Source organism: Toxotes jaculatrix, chromosome 8 (assembly GCF_017976425.1).
Source record: "Toxotes jaculatrix isolate fToxJac2 chromosome 8, fToxJac2.pri, whole genome shotgun sequence".
Lineage (NCBI taxonomy): Eukaryota > Metazoa > Chordata > Actinopteri > Toxotidae > Toxotes > Toxotes jaculatrix.
This window is the reverse complement of record NC_054401.1, coordinates 23,173,729-23,199,293: the sequence shown is the minus strand read 5'-3', so window position 1 is coordinate 23,199,293 and position 25,565 is coordinate 23,173,729. Positions and strand designations below refer to the sequence as shown.

At 42.6% G+C, this 25,565-nt stretch overlaps 1 protein-coding gene across 6 annotated transcripts in view; it reads right to left on the bottom strand.

Moving 5' to 3' along the window:
- Window positions 1–25,565, bottom strand: part of LOC121185668 (vacuolar protein sorting-associated protein 13B-like) — a 362,080-nt gene that overhangs the window by 288,858 nt on the left and 47,657 nt on the right. For 5 of the 6 annotated variants that reach the window (XR_005894381.1, XM_041043972.1, XM_041043973.1 and 2 more), the window contains exons 13-17: window positions 24,640–24,825; window positions 22,047–22,216; window positions 21,208–21,402; window positions 18,809–18,933; window positions 3,961–4,145 (exon numbers count right to left, since the gene is read on the bottom strand). Coding sequence is in view for 5 of the 6 variants with exons in the window: in XM_041043972.1 (XP_040899906.1) it covers window positions 3,961–4,145; window positions 18,809–18,933; window positions 21,208–21,402; window positions 22,047–22,216; window positions 24,640–24,825 (861 nt within the window). In the remaining variant the exon portion in view is untranslated. Of the gene's footprint in view, window positions 1–3,960; window positions 4,146–17,224; window positions 17,735–18,808; window positions 18,934–21,207; window positions 21,403–22,046; window positions 22,217–24,639; window positions 24,826–25,565 lie in introns of those variants that run through there. The other variant, XM_041043975.1, reaches the window with a different exon arrangement.

Here is a 25,565-nt window from a genome sequence, read left to right as displayed (position 1 = left end):
GGATAATGTAATGTGCAACAGAAACCAAACACAGGCAGTGTAAATGTGTACAGCCACTGTCGATCCAAGTATCTGCTGAGACTGAAGAGTCAGCGATGAGGAAAATCAATCCGTGCAATGAGATTTCACATTTCTCCCTGTAGCACACTTTGCACTCACAAATGTATGCAGAGTCAAGCAGTGTGTGGGAGGTCACTGTGGTCAGTGTGTCGCTGAGTCTGAGGTTAGCAGCGGCTAGAAGCAGCAGTAAGTAGAAATTACTGGCTCCTCTCTACTACTACTGATGTTACTGCTACTACAATGACGCCTACTGCAAACCACGAAAGCATCTTGGAAGTATAAACTAGAAAACAAATAAGATGGGAAGGCCATTGGCAATCACAGGAGAAGAGGAGAAGAACAAAAAGAGGGTTAGAGGATTAAAAATGATAGAAGACAATGAATTCAGGAGTGACAGATGGAAAACAAGGATAGACATAAAGTTGGCAGCATAGAATAGATTTTAGAATTAAAAGTGAAAAACCAAACAATAAAATAAAATAAAATAAAGAGATTGAGAGAAAAAGCAAAAAAGCAAGAAGCAAGAGTAGATTTTGTTAAAGCAAATAAACTGAATTCAGGAGGGACTGCAGCAGGGCAGAGCTGAAGAAAAGGCATAGAGTGGTGACCTCCACTGGGCAGCTGACAGGGCTTAAGGGTGGGGGGCACATGCTATAAAATGCATGCTCTAATATGTGCGCAAACACACACCTCCCTGTGGACCTCCTCTCCATTTTTACCACACAACCACACACATAAAATATAAAATATGACATACTGTTTGCTGCTCTGTCAAAACACAACACAAGTGTGAGCTTCACTGAAAATGTAAAAGGAGAACGCTTGAATAACATGTCACCACAGAAAACCAAAAAATCAGCGCTGTCCTACAGACAGCAGTTTGACAAACCAAGCTGTCAGGCAACAGGCAGTGACTGACAACGTCTGAATCCGAAGGAAAATAAGATTTTACGGTTTGTTTTCTGATTTCACTCGTTCGTCTCTGGGATTGTCGACCAAACACAGGCTATATCGCTCGCTGGGTTACTGCTGTATCTGCCAGTGAGCAGCACAAACTCGAAGTTTTACAAATCCTAGCGGCTGTGTTCCAGTCAGCTGCGATGATTTAAAGTCTCTGACTGTTGCTTTAATCTGAGTCCACCAATTATTTTGAAGAACATTTTACAGTCTGTCAGTACTTTGAGATTAAAACTGAAGCTTTGTTTTCTTAGTTTTTCCCCTTGCTGAATTATGGAATTTCCTTTGGACAGGGAAGAAAATCTCATACCCAAACGGCTCCCCCGCGAAGGACACTTACCATCTGTGTTATCAGCTAGAACTCAATATGAAACACCTTCCACTATTGAAAAGTCATGTAACATCAAAAGGACAGAACGGAGGAGGAATTCCTGAAGGAATGAAAAAAGCACATGTTCAAAGCAAACAGCTTTTGTTTGCCATGTTCAGCGTGTGTGTGCGTATGTCAGCGCTGTCCTGCCAATGGCCTGACGACGGCTGGCTGGTGACACAAGAACGAACACAGAGCTTAAATCTGGATGCAGATCTGAATCTTGTGAGAGTTATAAAAGAAATCTACCGCTGTGACTGCAAACAACTGCAGCCAGTAAGCCTGCAAGTGACACTAGGGGACAAAGGCAACCGCTGCTAAGGCTGCAAGCACTTTGACCACACAGAGGGCCAAGTAAGTGTCTCGGGTTAACAGTGCAGTCTCCATATTTGTCATTAGACAGGTTTAAAGAATGTAAAATAAAGGGCACTGCCTCCAGTGAGCGTTTCTGGATAGTAAGGTCTTTGTAGAAACCACACCAGGTTTGTCTTAGTTAAGGAAACAGCTCAGAGTGAAGCAGGGCAGAGGAGAGTGGGAGGGCAGGTAGCCAGCAGAGAACAGCCAGCAACCTTCCACTATGACGTTATAGTGTGGACACAACCACAGTACCCACAGGAACCAAAACTATTCGGCAAGGTTGTACTGGGTGTGAGGCAGATACACCACAGCAAACACAGTCCACAACAGCTCACAATGTTGTGGACTTACTTCACTCTTGCAAACTTCCCTCTTTTCTCTTCTTGCACCTCTTTGTTTTCCATTTCTCCTCCACTATTAAACTGTCCCACCGAGGACTGAGAGGGACTGGGACAGCTAACATCTTCCTTAAGGCCTTAAGAAGTGTCACTATTTCAAAAGCACACACACAGCACTGGACATCTTCAGTTATATCATAGGAATTATTGCTGCGTTTTTTCCCCAACTAAACATGTACTTACACAACACATCACCTATTCCGCTTCACTCTCAGGCCTTCTAAACTCAAACTCTTTCCCCCGCTGCTCTTTTTCTAACCTGCCAGCACATGAACCAGATGTGCAAATGCTTCTCTATGTTGCTAGTCAAGGCCCATTCCAAGAGAAAGGCAGAGTGAGGGGAGAGGAATATTTGACTTCACTCCACGGGAGACCAGTTTCATGAATTTTGGCAGCTACACAACGGTGAAAAAGGTAGCTTGGCTGTCTTGGCCGAGGGGGAATGTTGACGGCATACCAAACAACGTGATCCTAATGAGTTGGAAAATCCCTGGCCCTCCAGAGGACTGTCCAGATGCTACCGTCATGAGAAACGCTACTGTTTTATTGAATTCAGGCTCCCCTCCCTTTCTTTAACAAGGGGCAAAATTTATTATTTGACCATTAAGGCATCCTAGGCGACATGAAGCGTAAAACTGTTTCAGAGTTGATTTGCCCTTGGCTGCAGGTCCAGTACCCCACACCGGGCACAAGACAAGTTGATCTTTATGCCAAACTGTCTCACGTGAATGTGTATATTTGGAGACCTTAAGTTTTGGACGTGTGCTTGCACCCCTGGTACAGGGTCTGTGGGTAAATTGGCTGTTCAATCTGCCCAGAGATGACTGGTTATTATCAGGTCGACTTGTTTTGGGTGAATGATAGTCTGGTCTATGATGTGCTGAGCCCTGAGAAATAACAATAAAGCTTTTCATAAGAGGGTCAAATCACTTTAAGCTCTTGCCAGTTCCATATATCTCTCTTGACAATTTACTGGTACTGAGAAACAACTTTTAGTTTATATAGAACCAAACAAATAAAGAGCAGTAAATGTACTTTACGAGAAAAAGGAGATTTCAATAAATCAACTCCTATGATGAACGCATTAACATCTAATGCAATAGCCTAAAAGAGACCAGATGAGCAAAGTGATTTAGTTTGTTCTTTGTTCTGTGACTATTCATGGTTGAAATACAGAATGAGCCGTTAAAGGACACATTAATCTTCTGTGTGGGTATTGTTTTTATTTTGCCAAGTGGCTGAGTTGCCATTGAAGAATTATAATTGCTACCCTCCAATAACAACTGCATTATGAAAGCAACTAAAAAACACAAAGAGCCTATTGCAATACTCAGCAATTACAAACATATGCACTGGAAAAACAGCCTGTGCTTCTCTGTGATAAACCCGATCCCGTTCTCTGCAGACACCTACAGTATTCACTTGTCTGTTGGAAGGAAATCCAAAGCACAACCAACTAGCGTGGTGACAGTGGAAAGGTCAAGGGTCACTTTGCATGAACGCATGCACACACACTTAAAAAAAATAGAGAGGCATTCATCACACACAATTTCCAACTAGATACAAGTGAATGTGAAAGCTGTGCAGATATGGAGAAATAATCAAGTCACGCTCTGTCCTCTGTCTCAGTATGGTCTGGGTTTGTTGTGAGACAGCTCTTATGCTACGATTGCTCTGCTGTAGCTACTCAGAGTATTAACTTGGTCAGGTGTAAGAAATTCATGAACATGGATTATCACGTACGATGAATTTGCTGTCAGAGAGCAGGCAGGCTCAGTTAACTTCATATGGTTTCTGTGTATGTAGCATGTTGTTTACCTGGAGCTTTGTACACCTCATTAAGCAGGCTTTCGCTGAGGGTCAGTGGGGCTCCACTGATCGTGCTGTGGGTCCAGCTCTGAAAAATGGCTTGGAGCAGAAGCGTCTGGGCCCTTGTGGCCTGTACAGTGAAATGTGGAAGCTCAAAAATACACTCTGTGGTGGGGACCATGCTCCTTTTGCTCCTGCAAGAGAGGGACAAGAGATGAAGAAAGAAGTGGTTAGATAAAGGATAGTGCACAGGGAGAGTCGAGATACAGTGACAATAACAAATGAAAGAATGGAGAGTAGCACGTAAGTGCTAACATACACTGAATGAAACAGACACCGGTGGAAACAAATGGTTCACAACTTCCACGAATCCATCAATTTCACATTGCAATATAAAACAGCTCATCGATAGCACGGATGGCCAAATAGGTAGAACTACATTCCAGCAGCAAATTGAAGAAGGACCAAGTGCAAGCCAAGCTTTCCTAAGTTACTTGGCTGGTAGGTGTAGTTTGCCTCTTTGCCACCGACCCCTCTCTCCCCTCCGTCCAAACTGTGATGATGATTTATGTGAAGATATGTGCAGCCCAGAAACCTGACCCTGAAAAGAATCTCTACGCATTTGACATTTCATCTGTCTCCAAGAGTGTGGAGCGAGAGTTTGTACGAGTGTGTGTGTATGACAAGCTGATGAGTTGAGCGTTCAGGGGGATGAGGTAACAGCACAGTCAGATGGAGTCCTCCAGGCCCCTGTCCATCAGAACCTCAGTGGACCATGCTCTCATCTATCATCTGACACACACACACTTACACACACACTCAGACACATCCACTCACTTTTTTTTCATTTGCTCTTTAATTCCTCCTTCCTAGTATTTGCCTCAGTGCCTTCCCTATTCACTCTAATCACTCACTCACATCAAAACACATTCAAAGACACTTGTCTCACATCTCTGATACCACACAGACCAACATGTTGACACACATCCACTGCCCTTCAAATCCCTGAATCATGTCTCAGTGCACTTTTTTATATCCAGTCTGTGACGTCACATCATCATCATCAGCAATGACAGAAGGAGGGATTCCCCAACACACACGTACACACCGACAAAGGCATGGCACGATACACAGTGTTGAGAGTGATGGAGCATTCGTCATTGTTGTGGCTACTGATCTCTAGTCTTCACATGTCCCTCTCTCTCTCCCCCCTTGTCCCTCCTCCTCTGCGTCCCCGGGAAAAAACACCCAGGGAGCCTGAACTAAACACTGCAAAACAAGCCTTTGGTTCCACTCCTGTATTCCTCTGTGCTGTGCTGAGACATTGGCAGTGCCCCCTCCCCAGATGCACATGTACTTTTTTTGGAGGGTGGTGGTGGTGGTGGGGGCATATGCTTACTTCACTTATACTGTAATGGAAGCAAAGAGGCGCTGCCCTCTGAGTGGTACTTTCGATGGAAATAGAACTGTGACTAATTCCAGGGATGGCTGCAGCGTGTGAGGAACGAGCATCACAGTTCATTTAATCACACATCCATTTTGGTCTGGTCCCAGTTCAGAGTGTGGGATATGTCACGGGGTCTTTCCCTCCGCTCAGAGGCTCTGCGATCGTTTAACTCCTCTGCTTCCCTCGTCTCTCCGTGTCTCTTTATCTTTCCCTTTCTTCTGCTCCTGGGTGGTTCGGTAGGGTGACATGAGCTGTTAGCTGCTCACAGGCAGGGCCAGAGTTCTTAACCGCCTGCTGTCTCAGGGGGGACCAGTGCGAGAGAGAAAGTGAGAGCGAGCTTGATAAAGAAAGATGTGAGAGTACTGGAAAAACAAAGGCAGTGAGAGAGTGAGAGAGAGAGAGAGAGAGAGAGAGAGAGAGAGAGAGAGAGAGAGAGAGAGAGAGAGAGAAAAACTCCCAACCTGACAGGGTCAATGAGTTTACCTTGATAGCACACATTTTGAATTCCCTGGCAACATGTGGTGCGTTTGGCACCATAGTGAACCATGCAATGTCATGCTCCTCTCCCATTAAAATTACTACTGTTGCATGCTATACAGCAAGACATAAATCAAACCTTTTTTCACGTGTGTTTTTGTGTGTTCGAATGCCTGCACGCACGTGTGTGTACGCTTAGTTAGATATCACTGCTGAACAAAAGAAAGTGAAGGGGACCCAGCGTCAACAATGTCCCCACATGCAGAGCAAATGTGCCTGCAAAGCCACTTCAATGGGAGGACTGGCAAGGGATGAAAGTTTGTTGGCTTATTCGAGTGTTTATAGCGTTTCAGGGGAGCTGTCATGTGCATGTGGTCGTCTAAAACTTTAATTATGCACCTGTTTTTATTATATTATGCCCGATTCTTTGCGAACAGCAACTTGAGTCTTGGAGCTAAATGAGAAGCAGAAACTCTCATTAGGGTGTTGTGGGAATGCTGTGAGGACAGCCAGACACTCATCGGATTTCATTAAGTGCATGGCACAGTCAGTGTTTCTTGCTCCAACATGGTAAACATCTCTCTGGCAGGCAGCTCCTTCACTATTACCACGAGCTTTAAAGGAAACAAAAGTGTCCAAGAGGTAAAAATAGCACGACTAATATCTGCAACATCAACAGCAGGAACAAATAACAACACTGTAACTTAGAGCTTGAAACAAATATGCACGGGGCAGCTAACAAAATGCATTTACTGCTGTAGTGCAGAATCCATATTAGAGAAGGAGTCTGTAGCCTGGGGAGCAAAACTCATTAAAGCATACTTCTACTCTTATGAAGTGGAGACCCACCAGAATTGGGCCCACAACCCATTCTGGATCCTGACTCATAATTTAAGAAATCAGGTCCTTGGCTTGAACTTCAGTGCCTCATTGAATAGGCTGTCTGTGACCTCACAGTAGTCCTTTAAGTCAATAACTTTTTTATTAAAACACAGAGGCCACCAGGAATATGTTAAGAGGAAATCAAAATTAGTCAAGAGTTATGAAAAATTAGGTGTTTCAATTTCAGCGAATGAAATATGCTTTCCTCTGGTGTATTTCAACAACATTAGGTCTCATTTCCTGACCTGTCCCCTGTCGGTGCCGTGACTGAGTGACAAAGAACTAGACCTGGGCTAGGACAGGCCAGTTGGCGGACTTGCTGACTGCTTGGCTAGTAACTGGCTGACAAGCTGGCACAAAGTCTTTCTGTCCAGTATCCCTGTCAAAATCAAGCAAAACAGGGCACAGTTTTGTGCAGAGGGCATGAGTCAGAGTCATGAGCACCATAGCAGCTGTGGTGCTCTTTGCCTGGTCTGTTTCCTCTGTGTACATGCTCAAATGTGGACATTAAGCAGGGATAGCAAATTATTTTTAGTCATTAAAATGAACGAGTGAAATCTACAAATGAGTAGACTTAAGGGAGGACCTACACAAAATATTTTTTGTTACTTCCAAACATGGCTCAGAGCCATCTACTGATATGTTACACCTTTAGTAGCATAAGGTATCACTAGGGAAAAATGGCACCAGAAACACTCTAAAACACTTTGCAGAAACTGGATTAGTTTTGTCCAAAGTACGATCAGGCAGACCAAAAGTGACCACACCATCAGAAGATCAATAAATCAAACTTAGTTTCCTGACTGCAAAATGACTGCAAAAAGTCTTATTTACTGATGAATCCAAGTAAATGTGTATGCAACGAGACCACCAGGTGAGAGAATGGTCCCACCATGTATGAAACATACACTGAAACATGGTGGTGAGGAGTCTTCACTGTGAAGGACTTTCCTTGTCCATGCAGCCTGAGTGCAGCAAAATGGAGACCAACCCAATACTAAGATGTTCCGATTTTCATGTACATTTTTCAAAGATTCAACTTTTCACTCATATTGTTAAGTTATCATTGTTAAATTATCATTAGTAATAAAAGAAATGGTATTAAATTCGAAACAAATACAAAATAGGAATATCTTGACTTTTGGAGCCCACTGTACTTGTATACACTTGTATACACACATACAAACAAAGCAGTAACAGCAGATTCAACCTGAGTACAATCATCAGCTGTAATGAGACCAGGGCTAACAAGGTGCCTGCTGACCTAACAACCTGCAACTTAAACAATTAGAAAACTAGCCGCCAGTTTCAAGTCCTTTTCAAGTCTGAAAAGACTGTGTCTGTGTGTGTTTGCCTGTGTCTGTGTCTGTGTCTGTGTCTGTGTCTGTGTGTGTGTGTGTGTGCGTGTGTACACTCAGGAAGTATCTATAATAGTGACAGGATACATGTTCTCCAAACTGGGCAAAAAGGAAAGAGAGAGAAAAAGAGGAAAAGAAAAATATAATCAAACCATGCAGAAAACACGAACAAGAGGGAGTGAAAACAGCGAGCATAGGAAAGAGAAGAATTGAGACTGCAAACTTGCAGGTCATATGTTATTCTGCAGGTAAAATAATACCTCACACGGGGAGTCTCAATAAAAAAGCCATTTGGAAAAGCTCCAGTACAAACTCAAGAATAGCAGAACTGGTAGGTTGTTTCTTTGTACTTCAACAGACAAAAATAAATGCAGCCTAATTAAAGAAGACTGACTGGGGTGTATCTGTGTATATTCAATTAGGTGAGCGTGTGCTGCATACATGTAGATGTCCAGTAATGTGTTGAAACCTGAATATGTTGGCATTAGTGCAGATCCTCTGACTGAGAAAGAGAGCATAAAGCAAACTATAATGTCTAAACTGCAGGGCCAAATGTGGTCAGAGAATTCTTTTTCTTTTTTTTTTGAGATCAGCATCTTTGCAGTGACTGAAGGAGCCAAGAGCAGCTGATCCTAATGGTTTACACAGTGTCCCAGAATACAAGCTTGGAGCCCGTGTGCAGTTTCCAGAATGTGAATGTTTGTCATTACTCATATCCTGTACAGTACCGAAAATCAGTTCCCTTATTCTTTTCAAAACACAGTGACACAGACAACTGTGGTGGCTGTGAAATCAGCAGGAGGTGTGGACCAAGGTGTCTGGTCCATCAACAGACCCGAGAGAAAGTGAGAGGCACGCTGACAAGAAAACCCATTCCCCGACACAGGTGGACTCTGTCTGTGATGGGAACTAAACGGAAAATTCCACATGGCCTGGAACATGTTATTCCAATAAACTGTTAAGAGTTAGTGGAAGTACTCAAAAAGATAATGTACACTAGATTCAAGACAGTAGAAGAAACAAAAAGCCAATACGATAGCCAATCAATCAATTTTGACTGTCCTCACAATGTGCTACTTTCTCTTGTCTTTAACTTATCTGAGTCTGTTTACAAAGTCCACAGCACACAGCAACACCAATGTAATTCATTATGGGCTGACATATTTGTCTAATAGATACAACAGATAGCCACCGTCTTGGGACCAGTGATAAGTTATCTGAAGTTTCTACAAATCATTCACTGTCACACCCAACCTTAAGTAACCAGCGCAAACATTCCCTGACTCAAAGAATGACCAAAATCCTCTGCTGCTATTGTTTTCCAATTTTCAGAGCTTATTTGGAGGGAATCGTGTTGAAAGTGGAGGGAAGGGAAGACTGACAGCTTGTACCTTTAGTCTTTTTTTTTTCTTTAAGGTGCAGACTGATTTGAAGTGTTGCAGAATTCCCCATCTCTCCAAGCCAAGGTCACTGACCCCCTCTTGAAAATAACCAGAGTGAATTATGGGCTGCTCTCAAGTCCCCTCTTTTATCTTACTACAAAAGACTGACTACAGTGTCTCGCAAAGCCTCCAAATGAACATTATAAATCACGCTAGCACTTCACACTGAACAATAACTTGGCGATGGAAACACTTGTCATTTTACCACCTGGATGTCAAATGAGAAGAAAAAAATACGACGATAGAAAATCCAAAAAAAGCAAAAAACAAACAACATTTTGAAAAAAGCATCTGACAAAAAGAAAATAAAAAATGCTCCTATAACTCATTTATCATTTGTCTTGCAGTTTCTTATAATATTCATTTTGGTAATTTGTTTCATTGACTGTACATGGTCTGCATTATTGGTCTGATGTGAAATGTAGTAACTGGAGCTGCAGCTGAGCCTCTGATATAGAAAGTTTAGTGACCGTTCTTTTCAGTAGCAGCCATAAATGACTCACAGCAATCATTACAGCATGTCTCCAGTGTCTTTAATCTGACTGAGCTCTGAAAAAGCCATTTGAGCAGGTAAAGCAGAAAAATGATCAATTAAGATTTTCCAAATTTAAGTTATATTAAAAAGAACCTTTCCAGCACAGAGTGAGATTACAGATGACCATTTATGACTTTGAAAAGACAGATCGAGCATTTTTTGCTCTGTAAAAGCATCACAGTAACTGGCATCCATCTTCTATTGACACAATATATACCATCTGACGCATATGGCATTCTTTTTTACCTTCTTTTTTTTTTTTTTACCTCCAGGTGTTGTATTATCTTTACTTCCCACAGCACCTAACCAAACTCTAAAGTCTGTGTGCTGGAGCTGGGTATGAGTTAGGGGGTGGCAGGGACTGTATCCGTGGCCACAGCTCAGTTTTGTGGTTCCCCAGGGTCAAAGGTGTTCCATGTGTGCATTTCTCAGTCATCAGTCCTGAACAGTCCAAACTCTTCATAGAAAGAAACACTTCACTCTCTCTCTCTCTCTCTCTCTCACACACACACACACACACACACACACACACACACACACACACACACACACACACACACACACACACACACACACGCACGCACACGCACACGTGCATACACACATGCACACACACACACACACACAGTCCTCCTCTTCTTCCCATCTGGAGCAACCCTGACCCAAAGCACACATATGTGCACAACCTCACACACATGTGCAAGCACACGCACGCACGCACGCATGCATGTGCACACACACACACACACACACACACACACAGATCCATTCTCAGGAGAGGGCTTCATTACACAGGGATTACTAAAAGAAATGTTTTAATCAAGTTGTGCAGACAGCTGCAGACTGGAAGGCGAGAAAATGGCAATGACGTGGTTCATCAGGCGTTAAAGGAAAACACATCAAGAGGCCTGTGCATGTGTGTGTGTGTGTGTGTGTCTGATGGTGTGTCTGTGTGTGCATGTAGCTTCCTGCCTCTGTCCAGCATGTCCAGCTGTGGAGAACATGCGGTTCCTTATAAGGACAAACAGAGATAGGAGATCTCTGTCCAGAGACTACAGACCGAATGTCACATTTATACTTTCAGATTTTGCTGCGGGCTTTTATACACCCTGTTGTCATAACAACAAACGCAGCACTCAATGGAAGCACCGGCTGTCCGTTATTTTGATCCAGATTAGTCGTCTTCAGTGTTATTCTCCCAAGGCCTTTGACCTTCATGCAGATGGTCACTGAAAATAAGAATACGGAATACGTTTCTCCAGGTTTCCTGGATAAATCGAGCTTAGATTTATTTTTTTTATCGTGGTGACACCAGTGTTTCCTGTACCTCGTTACCAACTGCAGATTTTTCTTTAAGCAGTGAAAATTGGAAGGGCTTGTTTCTGGGAAGGGATGGAGCCGTGCTGAGGCCTGCTGGGGAGGAGAGGATAGTGGAATGCACACCACAGTAGATGATAATCCACTCAGAGCTGATAATCCATCTACCCTTCCCTATTTCCCATTGTTTTCCTTCCCTCAAGCTTCAGTGCCTCAGATGACTAATTCAGGCATTAATAGAGTCTTTCAGTCAACTGAAAACATCTACAGCTGCTCGTGAATCCATTATCTTGACTCAGGCCAAACCATTCCAGTACATCTTATGGTACAGTTAAAATCCTAAAGATATTTTTGGATTGCAAAAATATTGCCTTTTGAAAACATTACAGCCTATAACATATACTTTAGCGCTGAGTTAAAAACCCATGTTGATTTAAGCTACCAAATGACAGTTGTAATCTTAAGGGCAAGCACACAGCTCCTGCAGCAGGGTCACTATGATCTCTGTAGCATAACAGTTAAATGGTGAAGGAAGGGCTTGGAAACATCCGTCAGAACTGAGACGTCAATCACTGAGAGCAGGAGTTTAGCGTTCGCTGATGCCATTTCCTAAATATGAGGTTCCTCAATACATCCATTGATCTCTGTCAGCCATAAAACCAAATAAAACTGTCTGACACCAGATGTGGAGGAGAAAAAAAAAATCTTTACCACAAAGTTGGCCAAAATCCGGTGCCACAAAAAAAAAAAAATATGATGCTTTACCTTGCAGCTCACAGTCCTTTGCACTCCTGTGAACAGTGGAACAATATTACATCATATGTCATTCCAGGCTTTTAATATACACCTGTTAATACATAAATCCTACTTGCCGCCGTGTGTGTCTACATCCATTCAGCTTAATCATGTGAAAACTTTTTCTCTCTGTAAACATTACCATGTTTCTTCAAGAGAGGCGAAGGGTCTAGTTCATGCGTCGCCTTGTTCCACAAAATGAATGCTGCGCTGCTCTCATGGCCCATGAACCACAGCTCAAAGCTGAGCACGACCACAGCAACCGCACATTGATTTAAGGTCATTCAATTAACTTTTACCATACCAGCTCTCAGAAACTTTAACCCTACACAGCTACACAGACCTGTCAAACACGACCTTGATGAGTAATACAAGTGATTACTTCACATTCATAAAGTCGACACAAATCAAAGTTTGGTTGAGGGGAACAACATGCGATGCAGCGGCTGTGTGTGTGTGTGTGTGTGTGTGTGTGTGAGACATCATGGTCTCTGTCATATGTCATATAAATGTGCAGAAATGGACTTTTCCATCCAGCGGCCACTCCCAAATCAGTTTTCATCACCCAAAATCATTATACCAGTTCAACCTGTTGACGATATAGCCTGGCAAAACGGCGAAAAGACAAACGGAACAGCCGCACTCAATGTTCTCACTAACGAATACTGTTCATGTACATCTGGTAAATTTGACTCAGATCTCTATGGCTCACTACTGAAGGACACAGAAAGCATTTGTCCTCCTGTTCTTGGCTGTGCTTGGAGACATAGACCAGGAGCAGCTTGCTATGACTAACTATGAACGGGAGTAATGAGGCATTACAATCACACCAGAAGCTTCATGCCTCAGATGCCTGAAGCAGCATTCATAAATCACAAGAGTCTAGACTACTGGTCCAGACATGGTAATGGACTTCTAAACTTCACATAAAATATCCTACAGGTGGTGCTAAAAACTGAACTAACCATTGACAATGTAATGGAGTTAGACCAATAATTAGATATCAAGGGAAAACCAACATTCTTTTCTATTCAGAAACATTCACAAGGCAAGTCAGCTTTTTCGTGGCTATATAACATGCACCTGTAATGCCACATGCTTTAGGAAATTATCCCCTCAGAAATAGCTGAGTGTGGAACAGGGGCTGCTAAAAACGCCACATAAAAGCAGACGTGGGGCTAAATTATGGCCTGCAAAGCAACGAGCCACACTGAACTGCTGCTGGTTTGTTGGTGAGCCCCAGCCTTGGCCCTGGCTGTCAGGTGGCCCTGCATAAGGAATATAATATGGTGTGAGTGTGAGCCTGTTCATGTGTCTGAGTGAGAGAGTGAGGATAGGTTTTGGGGAGATCAATGCAGGTTGCACTGCTCACATCCCCTCCCTAACGCCACCTCCTTCCCTCTCCCGGCCTTTCTGCAGGCACTGATTTTATCTGGGATAACAGGTTTAACAGCCAGAGCAATTGAGGCTCTCTCCAGAGTCCCTGTGGAGTTGGTGGCCCCATACATTGCCTTTCATTAGGGATAAGTACAGCCTGATGAATCTCAGCTGCACTTTAATTCACTGGGAAAGAAAGTTGATTTCTGAGAATTCTGGCTTTTTGCTAACCAAATGACTGACTGGTTAGTTCATGGTGGTTCATTAATCTCTGTTTATTATCTAAAAAACATTACTAATCATTTTTTAGGATTATCTCAGAATCTACTGGTAGGACTGGTACAAAATTTGGTCCAGATATCCATGGTGCCCAGATGATATATCCCTTTGAATGTCTATGCCTTGACTTTTTCTCTAGCTCTCCTCTTTAGTCCTTAATTTAGACCCAAAGGAGTTGCAGATGTTTTGTGCACAAGTTGGAAAATAGAAGGAAGCAAAAGTCTTATGACTGCACGCAGAGAAAAATCAAGTTGCATTAAATGCTCATTGTTAACAAAATGTCATCACATTATACTGTAGCTACAATGCCACAGTGTGATTTTCAGAATTGGTAAAGGCCTCTTTTAGAGAGCAGTTCTTCTGGTGATTTTTTTTTAAAGACATTTTATCTCAGTGTCCCGGCTGGTGCCCACTGTAAGAATCTACCTCCACACCCCAACCTGAAAATCCAGTGACACTGATCAAGTGGACCCAAGCTTACTGTTTAACAACGACAAACACTCCCTGGCAGTTAAATATTAACCACAGTGATGCCTAGACACAATGTCACGGGGTGTCAGTCCAGAGAATCAACTTCTTATAGGACAACAAAGTGACTCATTTCCAGTCTCAAAAGTTTATTCTGACATTGTCACATCGAGACAACATCATTTTACACATCGTTTTCACTGAGGCCAGGAGCTTAAACGATTACAACTGATCTAAGGTGGCCTTACAAGGGTATTTTAGGGAATGCCAGCAGAGAAAGCTGCACCAGTCACCCTAGACTACTCCAACCTTGAAATCTATTTCCAGTATATTGGCTTGACAGCTCTGTTGTAGGGTGATCTTTTTATTTCTTCAAAAAAATGCAATATGGGGAACCGCAAGGTTAGAGTCTGCAATTGCTTTGGAACAATTACCCTTTCTTAAAATTTCATATAGCTTAAAAACCTAGGAAACAAAGACATTTCAGTCTAACTGAAAACATCCAAGTTCTCACACACATTACCAAATGCCCAGTAAAAGCCAAGGCTGGCAGGGAGAAGATGTCAAGGCAGTGTACTTTCCCCAGTGAAGGCCCCATGCTGCCCACTGTGAGAAGCGGGAGCCTTTGTGGTGAGACTGAAGGAAACCTGAGCTACAGTATACACTGTGGGCCAACTCATCAGGAGAGGTGCTGGGTCCTCACAGACGCGCCGTGCCTCTCCAAATCCTCCATGATCACCTGGCAGTCATAAAAGCTCGCTTAAGCATGAGATGGCTGCACAATGACAGAAATGTTTATGTGTGTATGTGTGTGTGTGTACATGTGAGAATGAGAAAGGGAGAGCGAGGGGGAGAGCAGAAAGAGAGGGATGCAAAATGTGTGCATATGACATCACTTTCTGTACCTCCCTACTCAAGCTACCCGTCTCCTCTGTCAGTCACAATTCCCTCTTCACAGAGTCCAGAGTGAGACAAATCTAAAGCTACCTTTTCTACTGGTAATGGAAAAGCTGATCTGGGAATCTGCAAAATAAAACGACTGCAGACTGACAAAGCAGCTGGGGACAGCTCTTTTTCCTCCAACCACTCTTTCACTTCTCTCTCTCCCACACCTTCACTAAGGTCTCATGCTTCCCACTTTCATATTTCCTTAAAACTTCAAAAGCCTGCACAGCTCTGCTCAGTGTCTGCTCAGAGAACAGAACATCTTGGAAAGGGCTGTTGCTGGAGTCGAATCAGCACTAAGGAGCAGTCCCAAAACAAACACCAGTACAGTCAAATTAAATGCTACCACCTGGTGGAGTTCATCTTTTGGCTGCTTCGGTGACCCAGTGTGTCACTCTCAGGCTCAGCTTTCAGCTCTAGGAGAGGAGCTGTCTGTCTGTCTGTCTGTCTGTGCGTCTGTACGTCTGTCATACAAGCCGTGCATCAAATGTAACCTGCAATACACTTGTGTTGACTCAGAATGAAAGACATTTGAAATTAAGATCTCAGACTCTGAATTCACTCGAGGGTCATTCACATCCACACACAGAGACTACTAAGCAAAACTGTGGAGCTAACCTCAGCAGAGGACGTCAGTGTAACAGGAAACAAATCAGTGTATTGCTATTCACTTTTTACCATTGCCGGTTGTCTCTAAGTCCCCTCTGTTCCTCTCTTATATTTCTCCTATCCATTGTCTCTGCTTTGCTGTCAAACCTGCTCATCATCATTCTTAAAAGGGTAAACTGTCAGGTTGTGTTAATTAGATTTTGACTGTAGCAACACACGGGTCAGGAAGCAAGACAGCCATACCTCCCGCTTAGACAGAGAGGGTCAAATACGAGTCACTTCAAGTCTGAAATGACAGGCTCACACCTTGACAACCTGCACAACACACACACAGTCCCAGTATCATCTACAGGAAAGAGAACTGACAGTGAAACAAACAGGCGACTGTTTGAAAATGCGAGCAGTGGTTCTAACCTGTCGGAAACATCGAGCTAAATTTAAACTATCAGGAAAATGAGCTGGAGCGGAAACGATCCTGTTATGAGCAGCAGAATTATCTTGGGTATTACATGTTCACCACGTTCTGAAGCACGATCACATTGTCATCATGAAGTCTAACATCTGTTCAAACCACACCAAGATAAGGCCTCCTCATGCATACTGTTACTGGACATGTGCACACTGTAGTCCATCAAAGGCCTGCTCACAGCAAAGAATAACAGAGCACTTTCTCAATGTGTCAGGGAGACTCTGTGAGAGGTTGCGTGTGTTATTTCTAAGCACTGGCCCAGGCTGAAAGAAAAGCCACGGGAGGGCATTGATCTGGAATGCTCTCTGGAGAAACATCTAGTGATTGTCAGAACATCTAGTGATTGCTGAAGAAAAATAACATCCTTTTGACATCTGAACCCACTACATGAGGCAGGTAGGGCAGAAAAAAAAAGAGGGGGGGTACTGTAGATCAAACAAGCAGCTAGCAGTCTTTTATTGGGAGCAGAGAGCACAGACACACCAGCATAGCTCTCTGAATGAAGGCCTTGTGGTTCCCTGTGCAGCAGGCTAACCACTGTACAGTAGATACAATGTTTGCCTGGAGAAAAAGGCAGGAAAAGCCAAAACCATCTGCAGCTTTTAGACATGTTTAAATCTAAGCTAATGGGTGGAACTCCATCCATTCCCACGTTAGTGCTCTCACACAGGTTTCCTGCTCTAACAGGAACTTTGACTACAAGGTGTGAGAGAGAGGCCACAGGGATGTGTGTATGTGCTTACACTAAGGGATTTCTGGATGATTACTGAACACAGTGATGGAGTGAATGATGGAGAGAATTATTTTTCCAATACATTGCTGTGTGTCACAGACTGACAGAGTCATTCATTTGTTGCTCTATCAACCCACTGTACAAGGCTGTTTGAGTGTGCGGAGGACAGACTGAGGACAGGACATAAGCCACTCATTCATTCTTTACAGGGCCCCACTTAAATAACAAATGATCTCAGCAAGGCCATTTAATAAATACACATACACCTTTACATACATAACAGCAAAAATGAAAACAGGTTGTCTGTGGATGGACAAGTTTCAATTTAAACCAAAGTTCATTTAAACATTTTCATTTTCAGTGATAACAGTGAGGCCAAGCCCCATGATGTTAGACACGACACACAAAGACCCATACTGTAAACCGATCGTGAGACCATTCATCATTCAATAGTTTTCCTTCTTTTCTCTTTCTCTTTCATCCATTCTCCCCTTTATCCACTCTCCCAAGCTTTACTCTCATCCTTCTTCCCTGCAGTCCCACAAAACTGTCCTTTTACACTCCCCCATCATCGTCTCGTCTTCTGTCCTCATCTTCCACTTTCTTGTCCATTCAGCTTCTCCGTTTGTCCCTGTTCCCTTCTCTCTGTTCTGTCAACAACAGAAACAGTTAGCTGTCTAAAATCTCCACAGATGGTTGTTTGTTCGTACAGTTCTTCTCCCTCTCTGTATCTCCATGTTCTCTCCCAGTTTCTTTGTATTTTCATAGCTCGAGATCCATTTTTTGTCCATCTCTGCTTGTCTAAACTTTCAGCTGCTCCATTTGTGCAACAGTTCCACCTCCTAATTCTTTTCTTGTCCTGTCTTCAACTCCTAACCTCTCATCACCTCTCTAGGGACATCCACAATGACTCATCCTCTGTCTGGTACAAGGACAGGAATATAGCAATATGTTTTTTCATCTCCTTAGACACCATTGTCTTATTTTCCTCTTTGTGTTTCAAACCATATGAGAAATTGTTGCAGTTGTTACCCGATGACTCTGTTTTTCTGTTTTCCCCACCGACCGCTGAAGAAATGGCTCATCTATCACTTTAAATACCCTCTGATGCACTGGCCACAAGAAGCTGCAAGCTTCTACATAAAATACAATACACTGGTCTGACAACACACATGTACACACACAGGAACAAACACTTGTAAACAGACAGCCAAGCATGCATACAAACACTCCCTAGATCCAAACACACCTTAAACTTTCCAGAATCTGAAAAAAAAAAATCTATGCTTGGCTGGCTACACACACGCACACACACACACACAGTCTTTCTCACTATCAATCCACCTATCCATCCATCTTTGCAGTGAAGTAATTTTTGGAGGCATCCTCTCTCTCTGGAGGATCGGGATAATGTTTTCTGTGTGTCAGTAGCCTGTTGTGATTGCAACTCTCCAAATGTCATGTTCTGTCAAATTCTATTGTCAACTGAACTGAGAATACTTACATGTTCTTCAGGGTTTTGTTGATTTTCTTTAGGGGATAAATAGCTACTTATTCAGTAGTGCTGTTTTCCTTCTATGTCACTGTATTTGTTTTTTCTTATATTTAAAATTCACTTACAGTTACTGATACGTTCAATGTAATTCTTAAGTTCGCAAAGGGGACTCTACCTGAATCCATGTCCACTCAAAATCCCATCCATAGCACAAGTGCTACAAACTCACCAGTATGCCGGCAACTGAATCAGCTTTCCATAGAGTGCAGTGCTGAAGGAAGGGATGATGGGGATGAGGGGCAGGAAACCCCCTTTACTGTCCTGGCATGTCAAACCTGCCTGGAACCCAAACACCTGGAAACAAAGAGAGAAAGGGAAGACAGAGGGGGGAAAAATGGTGACATGGAAATTCAGCGTTGAATTTATCAAACGATTTACTACCGTAGATTCACATGAAAAAAATGTGTCAGCTCACACTGAGTTCACACTGCTCCTGAAAAGAAAACACAGGAGAACCCAACCAGCACTGTTGTTCTCTCATTTCAGTTTCCACTAAACTGATTGGACCCTATCAGTTTGCAGCATCTCAAATCTGTGATGTTACAGACTCTGGCACTTTCAGCTAAACTAAAGCTTTGAGAATAAATTTTCTCTAAATGTGTGTACATACATACAGTAACAATGTGAACGTGCAGAAAAGATGGCAACAAAAAGCTCTGCTGACTAACTCTGCTGATTACAGTAAGAGTGAGAACAGCTTGAAATGAAGTAACACTAATGCTTTCTTGCATTCTACAGCAGTCACACCACATTTTAAATGAATCACACTGATCAGGTCCAGATTACAGAAGCCAAGCCATTCAAACGTTACTGTTTTGTTACCTCAATGTATTTTATAATAGTTTATTTTGAAGGTAGATGATGAAGGCCGGGCCCAGCTGTCACAGAGCAGTCACACCAGAGTCAGTCAGATGGCTTCTCAGCAAAGAGAAAAACTCTGGAGAAAACAATTGGCCTATAGGTGTGATATTACACACCACAGCAGTATATCAAGTGTGGAACTGTATGATTGCCAAATACAGATGCAGACAAAAAAAAATAAATCACACTTTGAAATGTAAAACTGGGGCCATACAGTCGTAGACTGATTCATTTCCTCCAAGAGACTGGATTTCAAATTCTGTCCTCCTTTCACCAGCCTGAAGTGATTAGTTATTCAAATAGGCCAAGTTTTCAATTAGGAAAGGTCTGTTTACTTCTGTGGCCTCACTGTTGAGCAAACAGGCTGACTATGAGTTCTCGTCTACAGCCATGGAAAAGTTAAGACAATGGCTAACGGCTACCCACAAGACAGACACCTTAGCTCTGACAACCAGTGTCAATAAAACACAGATTAAGATAAGCCGTGGTTTATAGCTGTTTCAAATCACTTCCTGAATTGGGTGAATTGCGGCCGGAATGGCCTTCACCCCGTCATGATCCCACTGCCAAAATCCAGAGGTAGCATTAGTACCTTGGCAGATACAGATGCTGATCGGGTGATTGGTCAGAGTGATCCTTGGCCACTGACCAGCTGACTGTTAACCCCGCAGTGACCCTGTGATAAGGACTACAACCATGACACCCAGCAAACAGCTTGCCTTAAAGAAAGCACACCCAGGCCATATCAGGCCATTCTCTAGATCTGTTATCCAGGCTTCCTACAAGGTGGATTAGCTAACTTCACAGTTCTATATGTACTCAATTGAACATCTGAGCCTTCAAGAAGTTATATTGAGAGGAAAAGTGGGAGAGAAAAATGCACTTTACTGTAGACCTGATTTTATTAAGTGATTCATCAAACAGTGTGTATGTAAACACTTAATGTAAAAGTTATATATACAAAAAGATAAGACACATTCAGAGGAACTTAAATGATAATTTCTAAATGCTTTGCCATGAGCCCATGCTATGTGCAGAGATGTATGAAAGAATACACACACTACCGAAGTAAAAACTATACAGGCAAGACAGCCGCACACTACAAGCCTGTAGCATCCCATCAGATTTTTAGGTGAAAACCATGAAGCAGACCAGAGATGGACTGGTTCTCATCAGGAAGCTCAGTGCTGAGATTTTTATGACCAAGTGAAAAGGGGTCATCAGGGTCATTAAAAGGGTCATTAGGGTTATTTCAGGGCGGAGTGGAGACTGTGGCCATGCGGCTGGCCCAGTGAGTTTGGGCTATAGTGCACGAAAACCAGACCATGCAAATCCACAAATTAGTGGATGAGAATTTTCATGAAAAGATGAGTGATGATGAGAGAGATGTAACATAAAATAAAAGAAACAAAACAGGAAGAAACCTGTGCCAATTAAAACGACAAAGGAAAGTCAAAAGGGTATTGATATTTGGTTAGTTTAATACACTGAACATAGGCAGACTGGACTGACCTTTTAGGAAATGTCAGGTGCGTATGTGGGATACAGCTCTAATCTAGAAATTACTCACTTAGCAGTACACCGAAAAAGTTGATTAAAATTTGTATTGAATGACCAGGAATCAACTGCGTGTCATTTGCTACATGTCAACAGCGAGGTTTTCTTATTCTGAGTCAGTACTACAGAGTGGAATATCGTCTTGCTCACCTTGAGGTAGAGGTGTGCGTAGCAATGATGCAGCAGGTTGTCAGAAGGCTGGCTGAGACTGCTGACAGTGCTGACCAACTCTGGAGCATACATGGGCACTGAGTGTTCAACATTCACCCTCTCCACCACAAACTGCACGGAAGGTAGAGGACGAGCTGGCTGAAACACTGGAACGTAGACTGGTCCCGGTGCAGCCTGGGAGATTCAAGATATGAAAAGGGTGAAAATGAATTAAAAATGAGACCACATACCACACATATTGCTCTTGGTGTAGTCTAAAGCCAAAATGTCCACATCAGTCAACCTCATAAATCCCTAAGCCAACACTCTCTCTGACATGTTAAAACTTTTTATTAAATCACAACTTGTGACATGAATCTGTGTGATATATAGTCGGATATAGTCAGGAAATAGATATAATATAAATTAAAGTGAAATGAACTAAATAGCTGTAAAATACAATGACATCTGAATTTTTTCCCCCTCACTAGAATTAAGAACAATGTGGTTATCCTTTATGAGATATTTAAGACATTCAGATTTAAACCTTTTTAGAAAAATATTTACCTGTTTCAAGAAGCTGTAATCACCTAATATATTTTGTTCTCCTCCACAACCATCTTGGCAATCAATGTTTGTCAAATACAAGCTACCTAGTGATTTGCTTCCTTTTCAGATAAGTGTTGTAGAAGCTTCCATGTCAGGAGTTCACACCTTAATCTCATGCAATGCAATCACCCATGACACATTAATAACCCTTCAAAAAGAGCTTCTCAAAAAAAGATAAGGACAAGAAGAGAAGGAAGGCGTTTAGAACAGAGTACGTCTGTGTGCACTACCTTCTGTCCCATGATAACAGGCATTAATGCTTGAAGAAGGTTGAACTCTGCCATGGAGACAGTGACTGAAACTTGGAGCAGAGTGAGACAAGTGAGTCTGGTTGGGATGAACTCCTCCAAACTTGATATCTCCTCTGAAGTAGCTGGACCATGGCTCTCCTCAATGATTTCTGCAATGATAATGACAGAACAAAAAGAAAAACGTTGGCTTTGGAATAAACATCTTAGCATACTGCAAAGGCGCACGAAAGGCAGAGGGTAAAGTATAAGATTCATCGTAATACAACAAAAACAAGTGTTTTTTTTTTGTTTTAAACAAGTGAATGTAACCACAAGTTTGTGACCTGTGGTGTATTATTTGAAATAAAGTGAGGGAGTGGGAAAGGCACAAGGCCTTTGGATTTAAAAACTAAAGATTGTTTTACAGAGAAAGAGGTTAGCTGTAAAGCACAACAGTTTCTTAGAGTGGGCGGCTCTCCTCTATGCCTGCAGCAATAAAACAATAAAAAGGTCTTTTCCAACAAAAACCACCACCTCATACACAAATAAAATAAACAAGCACTATAAAAGTACTGGCATCTCCGAGAGATATTCATTACGGTGGCTGTTTCCCAGTAGCTTTGTTTTTGAACTATCTCATAAAACCACTCATTCAATCAATAACCAGAAACATCCGGAAAGGCAGAAAATGAAGCAAACCAAGTCAGAGAGGAATAGAGGCTCGCAAGGTCAGCACTTACCAAAGCAAGGAGTGACCGCAGCACTGAACCACGAAACCATGCCAGGGGCCTGAGGTGGACCAAAACCTGAGCCCTTTGTTACAGAGCGGCCATGGCTCAGGTCCCAGGGCAAGGCTTGTTTCAGTTCAGCAAAGGTTCTGTTGGGCTGCATTCCCAGCTCTAAGGTGGGCTGGGAACCTGATCCCAAAGCTGTTTTGCTATTTGGCCCACCGCCACAGCCAGCATTAGGTTCATCTGGCATTGCCACGTCCAATCTAATCATATGCCAGGGCTCGAGTCAATATCCACATTCAACATTCAAATTACAGCAAACATGCAGCTCACATGGTACACAGGGGCATGATTACTCACATTAAAACACCCTCTAATTAAAGCGCACTGATGAAGTGAAAATATAATAAAGTGTGCTCGAAAACATACACACAATGTTACTGTCTAAACACGCCTAACATTTTCCTGTTCCACTAATCAGATCCAACTCTAAATGCCTTGTTATTACTTTCTATTGTTCTTATGTAAGTGTGTCTAAAAAAAAAAAAAAAACCTTCACACAAATGAACACAATGTAAGTAATTCGCAAGTTTGAACCTCCTGTTCTAAATAGAGCAGGAAAAAAAACCATCTTATAAAGTCCAGCCAATTTGGCTTCCATTTGCAGCTAGTTTTGGGGAGGAAAGTGAATATTCCTGAGCTCTTGGCAAGAAGTGTATGAGGAGGAGAAGAGAAGATGAGGACAGGATGAGTAGAAAGACAGTCATGTCTTTGACCTCCTGACCTCTGCTTCTCTCCTGGCGAGCACACAAACACTGTCTTCATGAAGCCAAGACTGGAGTACAGAGCAGCTGCCACCAAAATCATTTGCAGACTAGACAAACTCAGGAACGTCCCAAAGACAGTCAGATCTAAGATCATCAGTCCTTTACACTATAGAGTCAAACTCAGTTGATATTGATGCAAACTTTGCTTGAGAAGCCACCAAAACGTCTAGTAAACATAACTTTCTCAAATCAAGAACATATTTTTGGCAGTGAAAGTGCTTAAATACGTGGCTTTTCTAAACTAAATAATATTACAATTAAATGGAATTAAATAAAAGCAGAGGAAAGCTTGTTTTAGGAAAATACATGAGGCATGTGTTATTCTATCACTTCATCTGCAACAGCTACCTTGGTTTCCTTTTTTACGTACTCTCGATTTCTCAGTCACTCCCCTGAGGGTCTAACTATACCGACCCTTTTCCTGAAAATGCAAGAGAACAGAGACATATATAGAAACACGAAGGAACACACTGACCTACCCAGTTTTAGTCAAAAGCTCTATCATAATTATCCCATCATCTATTATCTATCGCAGATGCTGAAATAGCCGAAACCTACGGATGTTATCATTTCGCAAAAATGAGAGTTATTGCTACAGATATTACACACAGACTCACATTCCATGTTCTTTCACAACATCCCAGGGATGAGCTCACCAATAGCTGTACAGGGACGATCGCTAACAAAGGTGTTTGGCTTAACCTCCCTCATGTGGTCCAAAAGGTCACTACTTTCATGTACAGCTGTGTGTTGAAAGATGGGTTGTGCAAGGAAATAACAATGTGATGAGAATACTGTAAAGTGCAGACTGCTGCAGTTTCTGATCACAGGCAGAATAGAATATAGGAGAATACAACAGAGGAGAAAACGGGAATAGAGTAGAAGACAAGAGAAGATAAGGGACAGTTTTGAGAAGAGTGTGAAGTAAGCTGAGAGTAGGGAGTGCAGTGGACTGCTAGCTGCACCCTGACTATTAGCTGTTAAAGAAGTAAACAGTAAAACAGATAAAGCACATGTTAGAATACGATGTCTGACCTCGCTGTGGTTTGGAGTAGGGTTCATACTCGTGGTCCATGGCACAGGTGACCATCTTGAGTATCCGGTGGACGGCGCTGCTGTGCAGTTTGACATCCAGAGGTCCCACCACCAACCTCTTGATAGACGTTTCTTGAACAGTAGGCACTACTTCCTCCATACTCACAACAGAGAAGTCCTGGGAGCCTATGAACACAAACACATTAAAATGACTTGAAGATTCTTGTGTCAGTCAGCAAACTTAACACCTCTCTCTAGATTTTTGTTTGGAGTTTGTTTTTACATAAATAGTTACTGCAGCAACATTTTTCCCATTCTCCATTTTTTAATTAAGTATAGAATCCCCTCATCTGTTAGGCAAAAATCCAACAAAGATTGCAGTGGTGTAACGCAGCAGCAGGGAGCAGATCACATTGCCGTGAACCACAGGAATGATGAATATTCCAAATGTCCACTTCTCTCACACAGCTGTCCCTTCATTCATCGCAGGCCCCTGTTCCAGAGGTCCACTTAAAAGACTCAGCTCCCCGGCAATAAAAAGGAGAAATTAAAAATAAAAGAAGGGGGTGGATGAATGGCAGTGAGGGAGGAAGAGGACAAAGGGTCACAACTTGCTTTATTCCCATTACATTCCACCACTGCACTAAACATTCTTATAGCTCAGAGAGCCAACACTACGAATTTAACGTTTTCAGCTGAAAGGGCTGGAGGATGGGGGTGAAACTCCCCCTCAATTTTGGAGGTTTATAAAGGGCAACGGGGCAATGCCACTTCCCCTTCCCTTCCCTTCTGCAGTCAGATTTGGCTGTAATGGATTAGGCCTAATATCAACCACATGGCTGCAGTTAGAGTGATCAGTGCAATGATGAGGAGGCTGAAATTAGCCAGGATTTAGACAACTCATTTCCCTACATTTAAAAAAAAAA